Source organism: Mangifera indica, chromosome 7 (assembly GCF_011075055.1).
Source record: "Mangifera indica cultivar Alphonso chromosome 7, CATAS_Mindica_2.1, whole genome shotgun sequence".
Lineage (NCBI taxonomy): Eukaryota > Viridiplantae > Streptophyta > Magnoliopsida > Sapindales > Anacardiaceae > Mangifera > Mangifera indica.
The window spans coordinates 15,157,419-15,172,191 of NC_058143.1; the positions used below are offsets into that span (position 1 = coordinate 15,157,419).

Sequence of the window (14,773 nt, forward strand, 5' to 3'; positions counted from 1 at the left end):
ATCATTAATACGAGGACTATTAGTACCTCAATAGACTCTAATGTTCATTATTTTATTATGACGACACTTCATTTAATAATTATTTTTAGCGTCAATTAATTAGTAATTTTGTGTATCTTACTATTACTTATTTGGATGTCGTTAATGTAGTTCATATTGTGTATTTTACTACTAATAGATTCTATTTTAGGAAAAAAAAAATGCTGCCTCTTGTTTTAGTACTGAAGTTGAGTAATACACGCTTATTGACATTACTTTTATGATATGGGCACTCATTCATTTGCTATTTCACTTTACTGTGACAAACATAGTGACATCAAGATTGCTCACAATAATGTCTTCATGAGCACACCAAACATATCAAGACAAATGGTTACTTATTCCTATTTCCTCCTAAGATCAGTCTGCATATATATTTACCAAGGCTCATTTACCTCTTCAACTACATGCTTTGATTCACAAATTGCATATGACTAATGTATTACCATCTTGAGTTTAAGAGTAATAGCAAAATATCTCTCCATTATAATAAGATACCAAACTATCTCACTTTGATAGCAAAATATCTCACCATTGTAACAACATATCTCATTATAATCTCCTTCATTTCTTTATATTTATGTTTGAGAGGTATTATTAGGCCTTGGGGTTTCAACTTTCAACCATGGTTAGGGGTAGATACAAACCAAACTGAACTCAAACTCTTTTTTATTCACGTTCAGTTCAAATAAAAAATAGTTTTGTTTGAGTTTAATTTGAATTATTTGAGCCAAAATTAAGAGTGATTCGAATTCAGTTTGAATAAAAATAATTTCACTAGAGCTAAGTTTGAGTTTATGACTCAAATTAATAGTTTGAATTTGTGACACATTAATAAAATGATATTGTTTTATCTAATAATAGATTAAACGATATCGTTTTAACAATTACTTAACATAATTTAAATCAAGTCATCCACTTGACTTGTAAGTCAAGTCGAGCTGAGCTCTTTTTAGATCAAGCTCGGTTTAGTTTAAAAAATAATTTGAATTTCCTTACTTAAATCAGTTTGAATTTAAGTTAAATGAATTTGAGTTAAACTGAATCGAATTGGATCAACTTTTGAGTCTGAGATAGCTTAATTCGGGTCTAACCCTACCCATGGTATTAAAGTTTCATCTAGAAAGATGATGAAACCCAAAATATGGGGTGTGTTTTTAAGGTTTAAAACCAGTAGGATCTTTCAAAATGAGTTTAATTTTTTATTTTAAAATTAAAAAATTATTAAAAATATAATGGTTACTTTTAAGTACTTAGTTTGTTCACAGTTAAATGAAAGAATTAATTAATGGGTAGAAAAACTTAGTTTTCAAACTTAAAGGTTGCAAAGTAATTTGGAAAACCTAAGTTGAAAAATTTGTTCGCCCTTTTGAAAAAACAAAAAAAACAGGTAAAAACGCTTTCTCAAAGACATTCAAATTTCAAACCCAGCCCCTGGAGCTTTCAGATCTAACCATGTCTCTGAAACGCCCCGCCGGTTACGGCACCACAACCGCCACTGCCACTGCCACTGCCATCGCCACTGCTGCCTCTACCACACCCACAACCGCACTCTCCTTCTTCTCCCGAACGGAGTCCATCACCTCCACTCGCCGCCCATGGAGCGAATTTTTTAAATTCTCGAGCTTCTCGCTACCCTTAACCTACAACGACGCGATGTCCCGTATAAAGCGGAACGTGAACAATTTTTGCGTGAACTACGTAATGGTAATGCTTTTTATTCTGTTTGTTAGCTTGCTTTGGCACCCTGTGTCCATGATCGTTTTCATAATCGTGTTCATTGCATGGTTATACTTTTACTTCGCGCGTGATGATCCAGTTGTGGTTTTTAATCAAGAGTTGGATGATAGGCTTGTTTTGTGTTGTTTGAGTTTGATTACAATTCTTGCTTTGGTGTTTACTCACGTGTGGCTTAACGTGTTGGTGGCTTTAATTATCGGAGTTGTTGTGGTGGGTGTTCATGCGTGTTTTAGGAGTACGGATGATTTGTTTTTGGATGAAGGGAGTGCGGCTGAAGGTGGCTTGGTACCAGTCATGGGAAGTCAACCGGTTAGGTTGACCGGTTATACGAGAATTTGATCTTGGGGTTGTTTTTTGTGTTTGATTTGGAGATGCGGAGATTTTTTATTTTCTTTTGGTCGGTTTTGTATATGCTATATATATGTTGAGATGCAAGAATCCCTGAAGGGGTTTAGTGAATCACGTTTCCAAATTGGTTTCCTGTGGAATTATAGAAATTGCAGGTCTTCTGAATTGATTATATTTCTAAAGGATTTGTGGTTTTGGTTATCGTGAAGTGGGAACTTATAACTAATTGTTTTCAGTGATGATAATGGAATTCTGGTTGGTGCTTAATTTGAAGTGGATATCATGAGTTTTTGTTACTGTATTATTGGTTTAAAGAGGTGGAGTTTGAGGATTAACCTGGGTTTGTTTGGTTTTTACCATTATATCTGATTGGGATTTGTGAAGTGTTAATTGATATGCTTGAGGCAGTAGATGGGTAGCCTTATTGGGTAACTTATTCTTGGGAAGCTTGCTTTTTTCATTGTTGTTTGGGTTAAACTGTGAATCACAATATGCTGATTTTGGTTGCGCTGCTTTAGCATCAATCTTGTCCTGCAAGGTTTCAGAATTGGAATTGTGAAGATCGTCTCAGTGCATGTCGCAATTTGGCGTCAAGGGAAGGTCATGTAAGTCATTTTGTGAAGTCACTAATTAGGAAATTTTATTTCTTTTCATCATGCAGGTCTGATCAAATTTGTGACTTTCTGTTGTAAGTTAAATTTGAAAGCATTAGATGTTTCTTTTCTTTTGTGTAGCATGGTCATAATCGTTGACCAACCAATTACAAAATTTTCACATCTAATTCCTGGACTAATTCATTCTATGCAATTACGAAGTTGAGTGTTATTAGTTATTCCAATGATTTCATGCTTTTTATAATTTGCTTACATTCTGGGCCAGTTCAGATAAACTTCTGTTTGTCATAGACTGTCATGGTTGTCAAGCATCAACTAAATTTGTTGCAGATTTTGTTCAAATGATAATTAGCCAAAGCATGTTTACAGGCAAAAGTGGTGACTTGATGATTGGCCTAGGGCCTTGGTTACTAACAAATGTTTGAACTTCTTTTTCCGTAGTGTAAAATTTTCTGAACCTTTCATGGTTTAAACTTTTGGTGATGCAGTAGTTAACGGTGAGACTTTCATTGTTGGATTATTGTCTGCTAATTGTTTATTTTTTAATGTGGTTTGTCTAAGGCTCATATCTCAGCCTCAAGATTACCTAAAAGCCACAACATGGTAGGTATATCGCCGCCATCCGTTTATTGTTATATGCTTATTCTAGAAACCCAGAAGCAGAAGTGCATATTGTTAGCTACCCTAGGCACTTCAGTGAGATGTTCCTAAGATGTACTGTGGGTGATCATCTAAAGGTTGGTTTATGTTTATCAAGTGATGGTGTATGATTGGTAAAGGTGCAAATGCTCTTCTGAGTAACTATCTTATATCAGTAACATTTTTCAAGAAAATTTAGTTTCAATTCAATTTTCTGCTATATGGGATCAACAATGTGGTAGCTTGAACTCTCAAAATATTTGGTTGTAAATGTTAATCTGGAAAATATGCTCATAAATATCAATTGGACTGTCAAGATGTCTACCAACATGATGCCCATACAGGCTACTTAAGTATGTTAGTAATTCTTGGAAAAGGAAAATCGTATAAAGACCAAAACAAAGGGGCAGCCGAATTAAAGGGAAATAACAGTCTATAGCTGATTAATCCTGCTCTAGATTAATAGTCTTGAATTTCCCATATAGAATCTTCTTCAATTCAGCCATTTGCGCAACTATAGATTCCTTCTCATCCTCAAGTATTTCCGAATTCTTACCAGTCACCGCCTTCATCTCTTCTATTCTGGTCTCTACCTCATCCCGTGGCACATGCGCGAAGATTTCTCCTATTTAGAACTGGACGATATTTTCATCCTGCAGAATCAATTCATTGCCTGCGTCCTTCAAGTTCTCACTTGTTTCCTTCTTTTAAAAAAAACAACACTAAATCAGAAAGGGAATCATATAAGAAACCAGAAGCGTCAAACAAATGCTACCAAATTTAGATTAAAACCTACTTATTTGATAAGTAGTAATGGGATCAATCATTAAATCTAGAGTTTAATATACTTGGATTGATTGGACTGGTCAACACAACCTTGAAAGCGAGGTCCAACTTAAGGAGGGTGCCAAGTTACTTAAAAAAAAAAAAACAGTTGCTGAAAGGAAAACGTTTATATATATATATATTTGGAGTTTGACAAAATATTAGTAAACAGATAATGTTATATCTGGTCAGCAATCTATCAATATTACTCATAATTATTTATAAATTCCAAAATCAATTTGGAAAAATATTAAAAGTGAACGACATATTCCTTAAGGGTCAAGGATCAAGTAAACGAACAATTTATTATTCAGTTCTCAATTTCTGGTAAGCCATTGGAACGACTCGTCATTTTGCCATAAAACTATACAAAGACACTTTATGAAGACACTAAATTAACCAATAAAATTCACAACTGAAATATGGAAATGCTATCCAAATCCAAGACCAAGTTGGATTCCCTATCAAGAATTCACCACTCAACTTGATTTACAATCGAATCCGGACCCAGAACTCAAACAGATGGTTCACTCTGTGGTAACAAAAACAACTCAACAGATCCTGTATGTGTAATCCGTAATATTGGGCATGGTACAAATCCCATACATAAAAATGTGATGATTCTACAATGGCATAATAACATAAACATAGAATTGTTATCTTAAAGGAAAATTTGCAGCAGAATTTCTTGGGACTAGGCTTTTCTGCAATATGACAAAACCATTACAAAGTCCTTAGCTGACGAGCCCACAGATGTTGGTACCTTCTTTGCTGTCGATGCTGTCTGAAACCATAGGTCTACTAAGTTATGAAGCTGCAATGTTGGAAGCACAGGCTGACCCCGGCATGATATCACGACCTGTAAGATGATTACAGTAGACTAAGAAAGAAAGAAGTACCAGAATTTATTTTATTAACATTAAGTGTGATGCAAGATAAAAAGCCAAGTGTTTCCACAGAAGAGCCCAATCTCCCTTAAAAAAGGTTGGAAGATGGACTCACCTCGGCTTCACTGTCAAGATCAAGTTTCTTCACAAGGTACTTCTGAATAAATGAGACAGGCATTTTCCCGTCCCTATGACCAAAACAGAAGAAAACCAGTGAGTATGAGATCTTCTGGTAAGCATCAAAATTCCAGCCGTGACTAACTTCATCAAGCATCCACATGTTTGAGCAAACAAAGAATAATAGCAAAATTATCTGAAACTTTGTCAGAAACTAAGCCACCAATTAATCACCCTGATGACATTTTTCACTTAAACAACAAATTGGTCCAAGGAAACTCAATGACAAGCAACAGGAATGAAACAAACAATGTATGAAACAACTGAAAATAGAAGTTGTCAAAGATGACATAATTCATCAATAAAAGAGTTAAAAAAAAAAGGATCCCCAAATCACATGAAAATTTTTTTTGGACATGCTACCCTAAATCTATCACCTGATATTGATATAATAAGATTCATATAAGGGCAGCAATGTCTCTTAACCTCTCTCTGGTTTTAACTTGGCACTTGCCAATGTCTATTGTACCTTACAATAAGCATAATAGTAGTACTAGCAATAACAATCCCACAGTTTAATATCAGCTAGTAGACATTCACAAGTGTCAAAACAGAATCAAAATGTTAACCGCAAGTTCAACAGGAGAAAAGTAAAAAGCAAACCCTCTAGGCAGGTAATGGATCTCAGTAAACTCACTTTATCCTCAAGTAGCACGCTGAGATTTGAGGCAAGCAAGCATCATCTTTCCTGAAGCCATTTTCCATAAAATTAGAGACTAGCACTGAAGAAATCACAAAAATCAGGCTATCCAAACAACAGATACTATATACACCGGAGCTTTACCTCAAGCGCTAAAGATGTGGGAAGGGTGGTGCATTAAATATAAGTTCAGACCCTAAGAAGCATAATCCAAATAAATAAAAAGTGATTATATCAATGTTCTAAGTAGCATCTTACTGATCTTCCGAGGCAACTAACGAGAACCAGACTGGACTTTTCCTTCTTTTATGCTTAGCTCCTGAAGCATCTAGCATGACTTGTGCTGCAGCACACAACTCACTGGATTCAGCTTCCCTTTTCTTTGCTGCTGCATGCAACCTTCTACGCTTCACTGGTCCTGAAAGTAAACTTTTTCCATTCTTGTCATCATGGAATTTTGTATACTGTCTGTGCCCTTTCATTTTGGGTCTAGACAAGCATACATCAGTACCAGAAGCATTTGGCAGATCTACTTTGGATTTGGTTTCAGGCATATATAGTTTAGAATCAGGGGCATTGTTCAGATCTGATTTGACAAGAGAGAGCCCTTGTGAACTTGACTTAGAGGACTTGGTTCTGTTCGCAGCTTCAACAAGACAGTTTAAGGGTGTCCAGAGATCAGCTTTCCCTTCCATCATCTCAACATCATTCTCAGTATATTCATAAGCCCTTTCCTCATTATAAGGCTCAGCCTTGCAAGAATCCTGAATTAGTTAAAGGATGAATAACTGCTAATAAAATAAATGTGAATAATCAGAGCTAAAGGTAGCTTAGAGAACCAGAGTTCTGCCTCCCTTACCTGCCTTTTATTTTGACTGATTTTACTTAAAGAATCAGGTGAGCTTGAGCTCATTGGACAATCTTCAGCAGAATCTTCCTTCTTGTCCTCAATAAAAAAACCACACCCTTGTAAAGCAGCAGCCTTTCTTGCACTGCCTTTTGTCCTCTTTCTGGTCAGGCCAGTCTGCAGTGGCACTTTGGGAGTGCTAACCACCAATGATGATAGTGATCTCTCCTTCCTTTTGACTGGCAGAGATACAGAATGCATAACTTCAGGAGCTTGAACCTTTCTTCTTCTATAAGGAAATATTTTAGCCCTTATATCTTGAAGATTGTTGTCTGCCCTGCTGAAATAGACACTCAAGTAAGATAGGCATATGTAAAAACAAAACTAAATTAGTTAAACTACCAAGTTAAATGTTCTCCCAGAAGTAGAGATAACAATTTTGGTCCGAATTTATGAACCCCAACCGTAATGGAGAAGGGATTTCTTGATAAAAACAAAGACAGAGACAAAATCGGGGACGGAAATACATGTGTCCCATCCATGCCCAGCCTTGCCCCGTCCCTGACCCACCCTGGACCCCGTACCCGTCCCCGTCCTCGTCCCCGTCCCCGTCCCCGTCCCCGTCCCCGTCCCCGTCCCCGTCCCCGTCCCCGTCCTCGTCTCCGTCCCTTTATATTAATATATTTACTTAAAATACTTACATATTTTTATAGTTTTAGAGTATTTATATTTTTCAAATTTATTTAGGTTTTTATTATGCATATTAAAGTAGTTAATATATGATATTTGTGATATTTGAAATAGTGGGTTGATTTTAATTTTATTTAATTTTGTTATTTGAAGAGAATTTTTCTTCGCAGAGAGAAGACAGAGAATCTTTATTATACCGTAACAAGGGCGGGGACAGAAACGGGGGCGGGGGTGGGGATTGAGATCCCCTCCCTATTGCCATCCTTACCCAGAAGTAACGTGAAAATGAATTCACAAAAAAAGATATTTATCAAATTAAGGAGGCATAAGTCACCACAATCAAGGAGTTTCCTCCTTCATACCGCTTTGATTGCTTGCATAATAACACATAAATGGTGTCTGCCAAGGGGCTGAAGCCACTCTATGTTTCCAATATTAAAATCCCAAACTACTCAAATTCATAACAAAATATAAAAGTTAGATTTCTGCTCTTTCTTGACAAAGTACTCACATCTTGACTTCTACAAAAACTTGATGACTTTTTCAAAAAGTTTATGAAAATTTAAACATTCCCTTGGGTTTAACTCAAGAAATAGGGACATAATCAGATAGTTCATATTTAAAATTGATAAATCAAAAATTATCTTCTAATGCTAAATAAAGTCTTATTTTGTGCTAAAGCTTGGCTTCCCTTTTGGCAGAGAACAGACACTGCACTTTGGAAGCAAATGATAATAACACATTTCAAGGGTAGCTAATATTGCTTATCAAACATAAACATGAAACATAATTTGCTTTCTAATTATTCCATCTGTGAGGTACCCATGACCCCTGCTATAAATAATATGACAAAAATTCTAGTCAAGTAAGGTTTCTATTGGATATAGTCTGAGCTACACAATGATAAGATCTAGACCATCAATAAAATACAAGAGAAACAATCAAAACACAGTTAACAAACTTCTGACAATGAAAATCGTGTTCTGAACATCAACATAAAGATGACTCAGACTTTTATGAAGAGCAAGACATGGCCAATAAGGGCTCATCAAATTCAAACCAGAGCAGAGATGCCCAACGGAATGGTTGGACAATTCAGCAAGTATATAGAATAGAAAACACAGTACATACTACATGCTTCAACCAGGTTAGATGACGAACACGCTTCAACCAGGGTAGATAACAAAGGTAGTCAAAATTCATGCAAACAAATACAGAAAATGAGATAGATTGATGCAATAAGGGAACTTATGCATGGCGATCATGAGCCGAAGATAGAGCAGTAAAATAAGGAAAGAAACTGTAAAGAAAAATCATGAAAAACTTCTAAAATGCATCAACATTTATTAGTGGTTATACCAAAAAAATTGACACTAAATATCCCATGATTTCCTCCTCAATGGAACATTAGAACCACCAACTCTATGAATCAACCCCAATTCTGTCTTGCAGGAAATGAAACAAATATTCCAATTAACTTTATAACCACAAAATTCATGACAAAGAGAAAGAGTAACCTTAGAAACCAACCTTAGCTTCTCCACTGGAAGGCAGCCAAGATCAATATGGCATACAGGGCAATAATCCACATCATCATTCGCGAGCTTCTCATAAATGCACTTCTTGCAGACTGGTTTATTTTCAACAGTCAAATGTATTACAAACATTGTCAGAAGTCAAAAAATTTTAAGAACAGGTGAATCAGTACGAGCAATGCCACGTATTTTCTTCATATTGAAACTAAATACAGCATTTATTTAGTCCCCAACCTGAAGATTTGATGCTAAACCAACACCATAAGTGATCTTTATTAACAATGCATAGCAACAAAATCAAGTGTATAATTCTACCATACCAGCGAGTATAAAGCTACATAATCCCGTAAATCTCCATGAATGAACCAAAAAGACAATAGAATTTGAACATCAGATAACCAAAAAAACAAATTCCAAAGCAAGCAAATCCCCCAAATAGATAAAAATAAAAAGCATGCATAAGCTACAAAGAACCAAAACATAACAACAAAATCTTACAAGTGTGAAGACACTTAGAGATTGTAGTGGCTTCATTAAATAACTTGTTACAAAGAGGGCATGTCATGCATGCTTCAAGTATCTCTCTCTTAACTTTGACCACCGCCCCCGCCATGCCTCAAGCTTATAAATTTTTATCTGGACTCGAAAGGATGAATCTTTATGCAATAGTCAACTAATCATGAGGAATTACGACAAAAAGAGACGGATCTAGAGATGGGTTAGGACTATAAGAGAAAAACCGACGTGGGTTTTGTTGGTTTTTTACACAGAGAAAGGAACTGAGAAGAAAAATCATGAAAAAGGGAGCTTGTTTATTGTTGTTTTGTATAGTAGAGCTTGTTTCAGCGTGCACAGTGTGATACCAATGGGCTTGCACCCCGTTTTTACACAACCGAGAGTGAAGCTGCGCTGCGCTGAACTGACTCTAAGTTTGAGTTTAAGATTGAGTTAAGCTGCGCTGCATTGAACTGCCTCTGTGTTTGGGTTGGAGGTTGAGTTGGTTTTTTTTTTTTTTTAATTATTTTGTAAATAAATAAAATTATGTGTATATATAAATTTTATAAATTCGTCTGTCTAAATTAAAATGATAATTTATAATTTAATGATATAGTTATTTATTTTTTAATTTTAAGTCACTAATTATATATTATCATATCAAATTCTATAAATAGATTTGTTTAATTTATTTATATATATAATTTACTCTTACAAATATTGATCAACTTTACAGAATTTAATTTAATTAATCAAAATATAATAACCACGTATAATTAAGATTAGTATAAAATACCTCTATTTATAAAGTGTAATTTCACTACTTCTCTCATATTATCATTGTATTGACTCTTTCCGACAAAATATCAATCAATAACCATCTATAAAAAAAAAATTAGCAATAGTAAAAGAAAAATAACAAACAGATAAATATTTAATTATTATAGTACTATTTTTATAATTTTAATAACCAATTATATATATTATCATTAAAACTAAATAAATATATGAGTTTTATAAAAGAGAAATAATTGTCAAAAATCTATTTCTCATCATTAAAATATTTTAACTATAAAAAAAATTTGACCATCACTTGTAGATACAACTTTCCTCGTTAAAAGTATTAGCGATATAAATACTTTTAACAAAAAACACTAGGATAACAAATAATAATAAGATTTTTTTGCCATTAAAATTTATTAACAACAGGAAATAAGCTTTTAATAATTATTTTTTATTATTAAAATCATAAATTTATTTATTTTTAATTAAAATATAAATTATTAATTATTAAAATCATTAAAAAAATCATTTATAATAATCCGATATTTATGTCTTCTTATTTTCCTCTCACAAATACCAACTTTTTTCTGTTTTTAAGTAAATACTTCTTTGTGGTCACCAGTAACTATACTGCCCCCTGTTTTCTATGCTTTCTTTTTGTTCTTTGTGGATCTTTGTAATCACGAGTCTCCTTAAGCATCGTTCATTTTTGTCATCATTCTTCCCTTAAATTTAGCTTGATATTCCCTTGACAATATGGAAAAAAAAATGTTAGGGTTTCCTGTTTCATTCTTAAATTTTAAATACATTATGCTAATTTTGTATGAGTTGTTAGTTTAGGTTAAATGCGATTGATATTCTCGTGATTGAATTGTGAATGTGGTTAGGATTGAAAATAGTTGAATCTTATTTGTACACGATTGAATTTGTTTTGTTTTGTCAATTTGGAAAATATTTTCACAAAACTAATATATTTTGTCACTTCACATAAATTACTAAATTGACATAACTCTATATAAAGACGTTAATAGATTAGGTTGGATAGACCTACAAAATATATAAGACCCACGGTCTAATCCTATGTGTATAGAGTTAGGTTGGATCTTTAACAAATTGTTTCGTTAATTAAAAAATAATTTTTTATATTATAATTATTATTTATCAATTTTTAAATAATATTATTCACAATACTGACTCTTTAATGGGTTGATCCACTATAGTAAGAGATTGGGTTAAAATTTTGTGTTTTAAGTTGACCCACCCTATCTAACATGTTTATCAAGTATGAATTGATTTTGTTTATTTAAGGGTGCGCTAAAAGAATTTCAAGATACAGAGGTTAAGTGTAATTTCCCCCTTGACACATAGATATGCCAACTGCATAAAGTCTCTAGTTTTGGTAAGGCAAATTTGATGAAGTGAGAGGACACGAGAGCACATTCGACTAGATCCATATGAGATTCAATAATCTTTAGAAGGCGTTATTTTGAGAAATTTATTCTGAGGCATTTGTCGTTGTCAGCACATCAAGATTCAATAGTATACTAACCCATTTATAATTCATATCAAAATTATCTAATTACAGCTCAATTTATCTCCTTTATGTGTACTGTTCTGGCCTGAATGTGACTTGGCCAGCAGGACTGCCTGTGCAAGCAATGGCAACAGAGGGACGTGTGAGGTGCACTCTAGAAGAGAAGACACCTACTGCCTGCAATGCCATGAGTTAAAAAACAAGCATGGCTGCATTGTTGAAGGCAGCGCCGCAGGCCCAGCCGTGGTGTTGGTGGATGAAAGAATGAGCAGCGAAGGAATTGGCCTTCCCTTTAGATGCAGTAACAACATTCTAGGGTGGATCCTTCCTGGGGTTTTCAGACTGATTTGGTCTCTCTATTTTATTTTTTATAAGTAACGTTATGTATATAATTTTGTATACAAACAATGATATATTATTATATAATTAGATAGTTTTAAATTAAAAATATAATAACATTTAATCATATGATAACTGTCATTATTTATATACAAAATTATGCACATAGTTTTGTTAATTTTTCGTAATGCAAGTTATGGCCATTGGGATGGTAATATCAGCAACAAACACTTTTTGTTATCCAAGAAATCACTTTTATTATGATTATAATTATTATTTTTATTATTGTAATTTCTATGCTTTATTCAAACGTGATTCATCCATTATGTGAGATTATTCAACCCTTAATAAGGTCTTCACAGTTGACAAACTGGTAGTTGACCAAAAGTTGACCTTCAGCTTGGCCATTTCCATCAGTGTCCAGTTTCTTGAATGCCACATCGTCCAACTGAAGACCTCCATTGCCGCATTCATCAACAATTAGTACAGTTGCCTCATTAGTCAATCAACGAAGCTTTCATAATCAAATAATAATTCCATTCTACCACACTCTTCTTCGACCTTTACATCTAACTTACCCTCAAGCACTTGCTGCAAGCGGCTTATCCACGGGGTCCAACAGGTCCACAGAAGGCAGCCCATCCGTGCCTGCGTCGCCATGCCAGGGAATTATTCCCGTTTCATTGCGCGCAATTGGCGTTTGAAGCGGTTAAGTTCCATCCATTTTGCTGGGCATTGTAAGAGCGGAGTGTTGCTGTAACATTAGAGGCACTTTCATTACGAGGAATGGGCAAAAAGGGTCCAACGTAAGTTATGTAAGTCCTACAATTGCTTTGACATTCGTTGTAAAGAGAACAATGGGAAGGGGATACACCGCAGAACCCGTATCTGCTGCAGCATTGGGAGCGGGGACAAGTCTGGCCCTCGCCTTGCCGGCCACAACGGTGTTCAAAGACAGCGGCAGTTGTACTAGCAAGCAAACAGAAGAACAACGGAATGCAGAAGGTGAATTTACTCATTTTGTTTATGGGAATGTTTAATTTGGTGTTGAGGGGTTGAATTTATAGGGGAGAGTGAGTGGGGGTTATAGACTTACTAGAAAAGCTTGTTTGTTAAAGGCCAAAGGACTTGTTCCCACCTAATAGTGAATCGCTGATCTCATCCATCAATTTTCAAAAACTCAAACACCCACCTATGGTTTGAAAAACTAACACCTATTCTTCAACATTAAGTTAAGATTAAGGACAAAATCATCATTTAACAATAATATTTAACATTTATATCATTTTACCTCCTTAATTTGAAAAACTAATAATTTTGTCCAAAATTAAGTTTTGAAAAGTGACATTTTCCCCCTTACCTAGGGTTTCCAATTTTGTCAACGAATTTTCGATCAACGATGACCGATCTCTCTCCCTCCTAATGTCGTCTCTCCCTCCAGTGTTCAATATTGGGTTGACGACATCTGGATTCTACGAAATCTGAACGAAGAGTCAAAACTCTTCGTTTGGATCTTCGTCGTCCAGACGAAGTTGGCTTTGTTTGGATGACGATGGCTGTCTAGAAGAGACCGGTCTTCTTATCTAGACCATCGTCGTCGTCGTCTAAACGAAGTCGACTTTGTCTGGATGATGAAGATCCAAACGAAGAGCTCTTTGTTTGGATTCCGTCAAATCCAAACATTATCGACTCAATATTGAACACCGGAAGGAGAGACAACACCTGGAGGGAGAGAGATCAATCATCGTTGTTCAGAAATTTGCTGACGAAATTGGAAACCCTAGGTAGGGGGAAAATATCACTTTTTAAAACTTAATTTTAGACGAAATTGTTAGTTTTTTAAATTAAGGGAGTAACATGATCTAAATGTTAAATATTATTGTTAAATGATGATTGTGCGCTTAATTTGGGAGGGTAGGTGTTAGTTTTCCAAACCATGGGTGGGTGTTTGGTTTTTGAAAGTTGGTGGGTGGGACTTTGGCAATTCACTATACCTTGGGTGGGAATATGTCTTTTGGCCTTTGTTAAATTACCGAATTTCATAAATGAAGAAGGGAGAATAACATGATCTTTCACTTGACTTAAATGAGTAATGGCCGGCCTTCGTTATAGATTTCAACAGTTAGTCCAGAGATATCCCATCAATGTCCCATCAACGTCTAACTATTTGGAAGTTGATTGATTAATTCTTAACACCTCTGGTCTTTAAACAATGGTGAAGGTTTGTAGGTCACAACAGGTAGCCTAAAAGTAAATGCCGACAATGGGTAATGGGTTGGGCCTTCTATATCTTCAATTTCAGATAAGTTGTCTAATTACCATAATTTACTAAAAGTAAAACCTTATATATCTATTTTAAGAGTATATTTATATATTATTATATAATTATACATTAATTTATTTTTAATTTAAAATTATTTAATCATATGATGATATATAAATATATATATATAATTATGTATCTAAAATGATAATATATAGTTTTATTAATTTACCATACAAACAACGTAACAACATTTATTAGATACATATTTTACCCTTTTAAACCTGTTAAATCTTAAATATTATATTGTGACTATATCCTTAACCTGTTTCAAATTCTAAGTGTGAATTCATGATACATGCAACTTTCTTGAGTGTA

General features: G+C 34.5%; 2 protein-coding genes across 4 annotated transcripts; one reads left to right on the forward strand and one right to left on the reverse strand.

The window, feature by feature from the left end:
- The first annotated feature begins 1,392 nt into the window (after positions 1 to 1,392).
- Positions 1,393 to 2,952, forward strand: LOC123220002 (PRA1 family protein E-like). Its single transcript, XM_044641986.1, has one exon. It carries the CDS (start codon positions 1,495 to 1,497, stop codon positions 2,116 to 2,118), a length of 624 nt encoding a protein of 207 aa, XP_044497921.1. The 5' UTR covers positions 1,393 to 1,494; the 3' UTR covers positions 2,119 to 2,952.
- A 1,682-nt stretch (positions 2,953 to 4,634) lies between these two features.
- On the reverse strand, positions 4,635 to 9,951 carry LOC123220030 (E3 ubiquitin protein ligase DRIP2-like). Of its 3 annotated transcripts, none has more exons than XM_044642027.1 (7): positions 9,480 to 9,951; positions 8,977 to 9,076; positions 6,769 to 7,096; positions 6,168 to 6,661; positions 5,907 to 5,957; positions 5,208 to 5,280; positions 4,635 to 5,064 (listed from the first exon to the last, which is right to left on the reverse strand). In XM_044642027.1, exons 1-7 carry the CDS (start codon positions 9,592 to 9,594, stop codon positions 4,900 to 4,902), a joined length of 1,326 nt encoding a protein of 441 aa, XP_044497962.1. In that variant the 5' UTR covers positions 9,595 to 9,951; the 3' UTR covers positions 4,635 to 4,899. The 3 variants fall into 3 exon arrangements, with proteins under 3 accessions (XP_044497962.1, XP_044497961.1, XP_044497960.1); XM_044642026.1 differs by having other exon boundaries at positions 6,168 to 6,673; positions 6,769 to 7,093; positions 9,480 to 9,949; XM_044642025.1 differs by having other exon boundaries at positions 6,168 to 6,673; positions 9,480 to 9,948.
- Positions 9,952 to 14,773: the final 4,822 nt, after the last annotated feature.

Bases quoted from the DNA above. Each gene is read 5' to 3' on its own strand.
- LOC123220002 (XM_044641986.1), top strand. From the start codon at position 1,495: ATGTCTCTGAAACGCCCCGCCGGTTACGGCACCACAACCGCCACTGCC.
- LOC123220030 (XM_044642025.1), bottom strand. From the start codon at position 9,594: ATGGCGGGGGCGGTGGTCAAAGTTAAGAGAGAGATACTTGAAGCATGC. The intron at 9,077-9,479 runs GTAAGATTTTGT...AAAATAAACCAG, and splicing joins CTCTAAGTGTCTTCACACTT to TCTGCAAGAAGTGCATTTAT. The intron at 5,958-6,167 runs GTAAGATGCTAC...AAATGGCTTCAG, and splicing joins TTAGTTGCCTCGGAAGATCA to GAAAGATGATGCTTGCTTGC.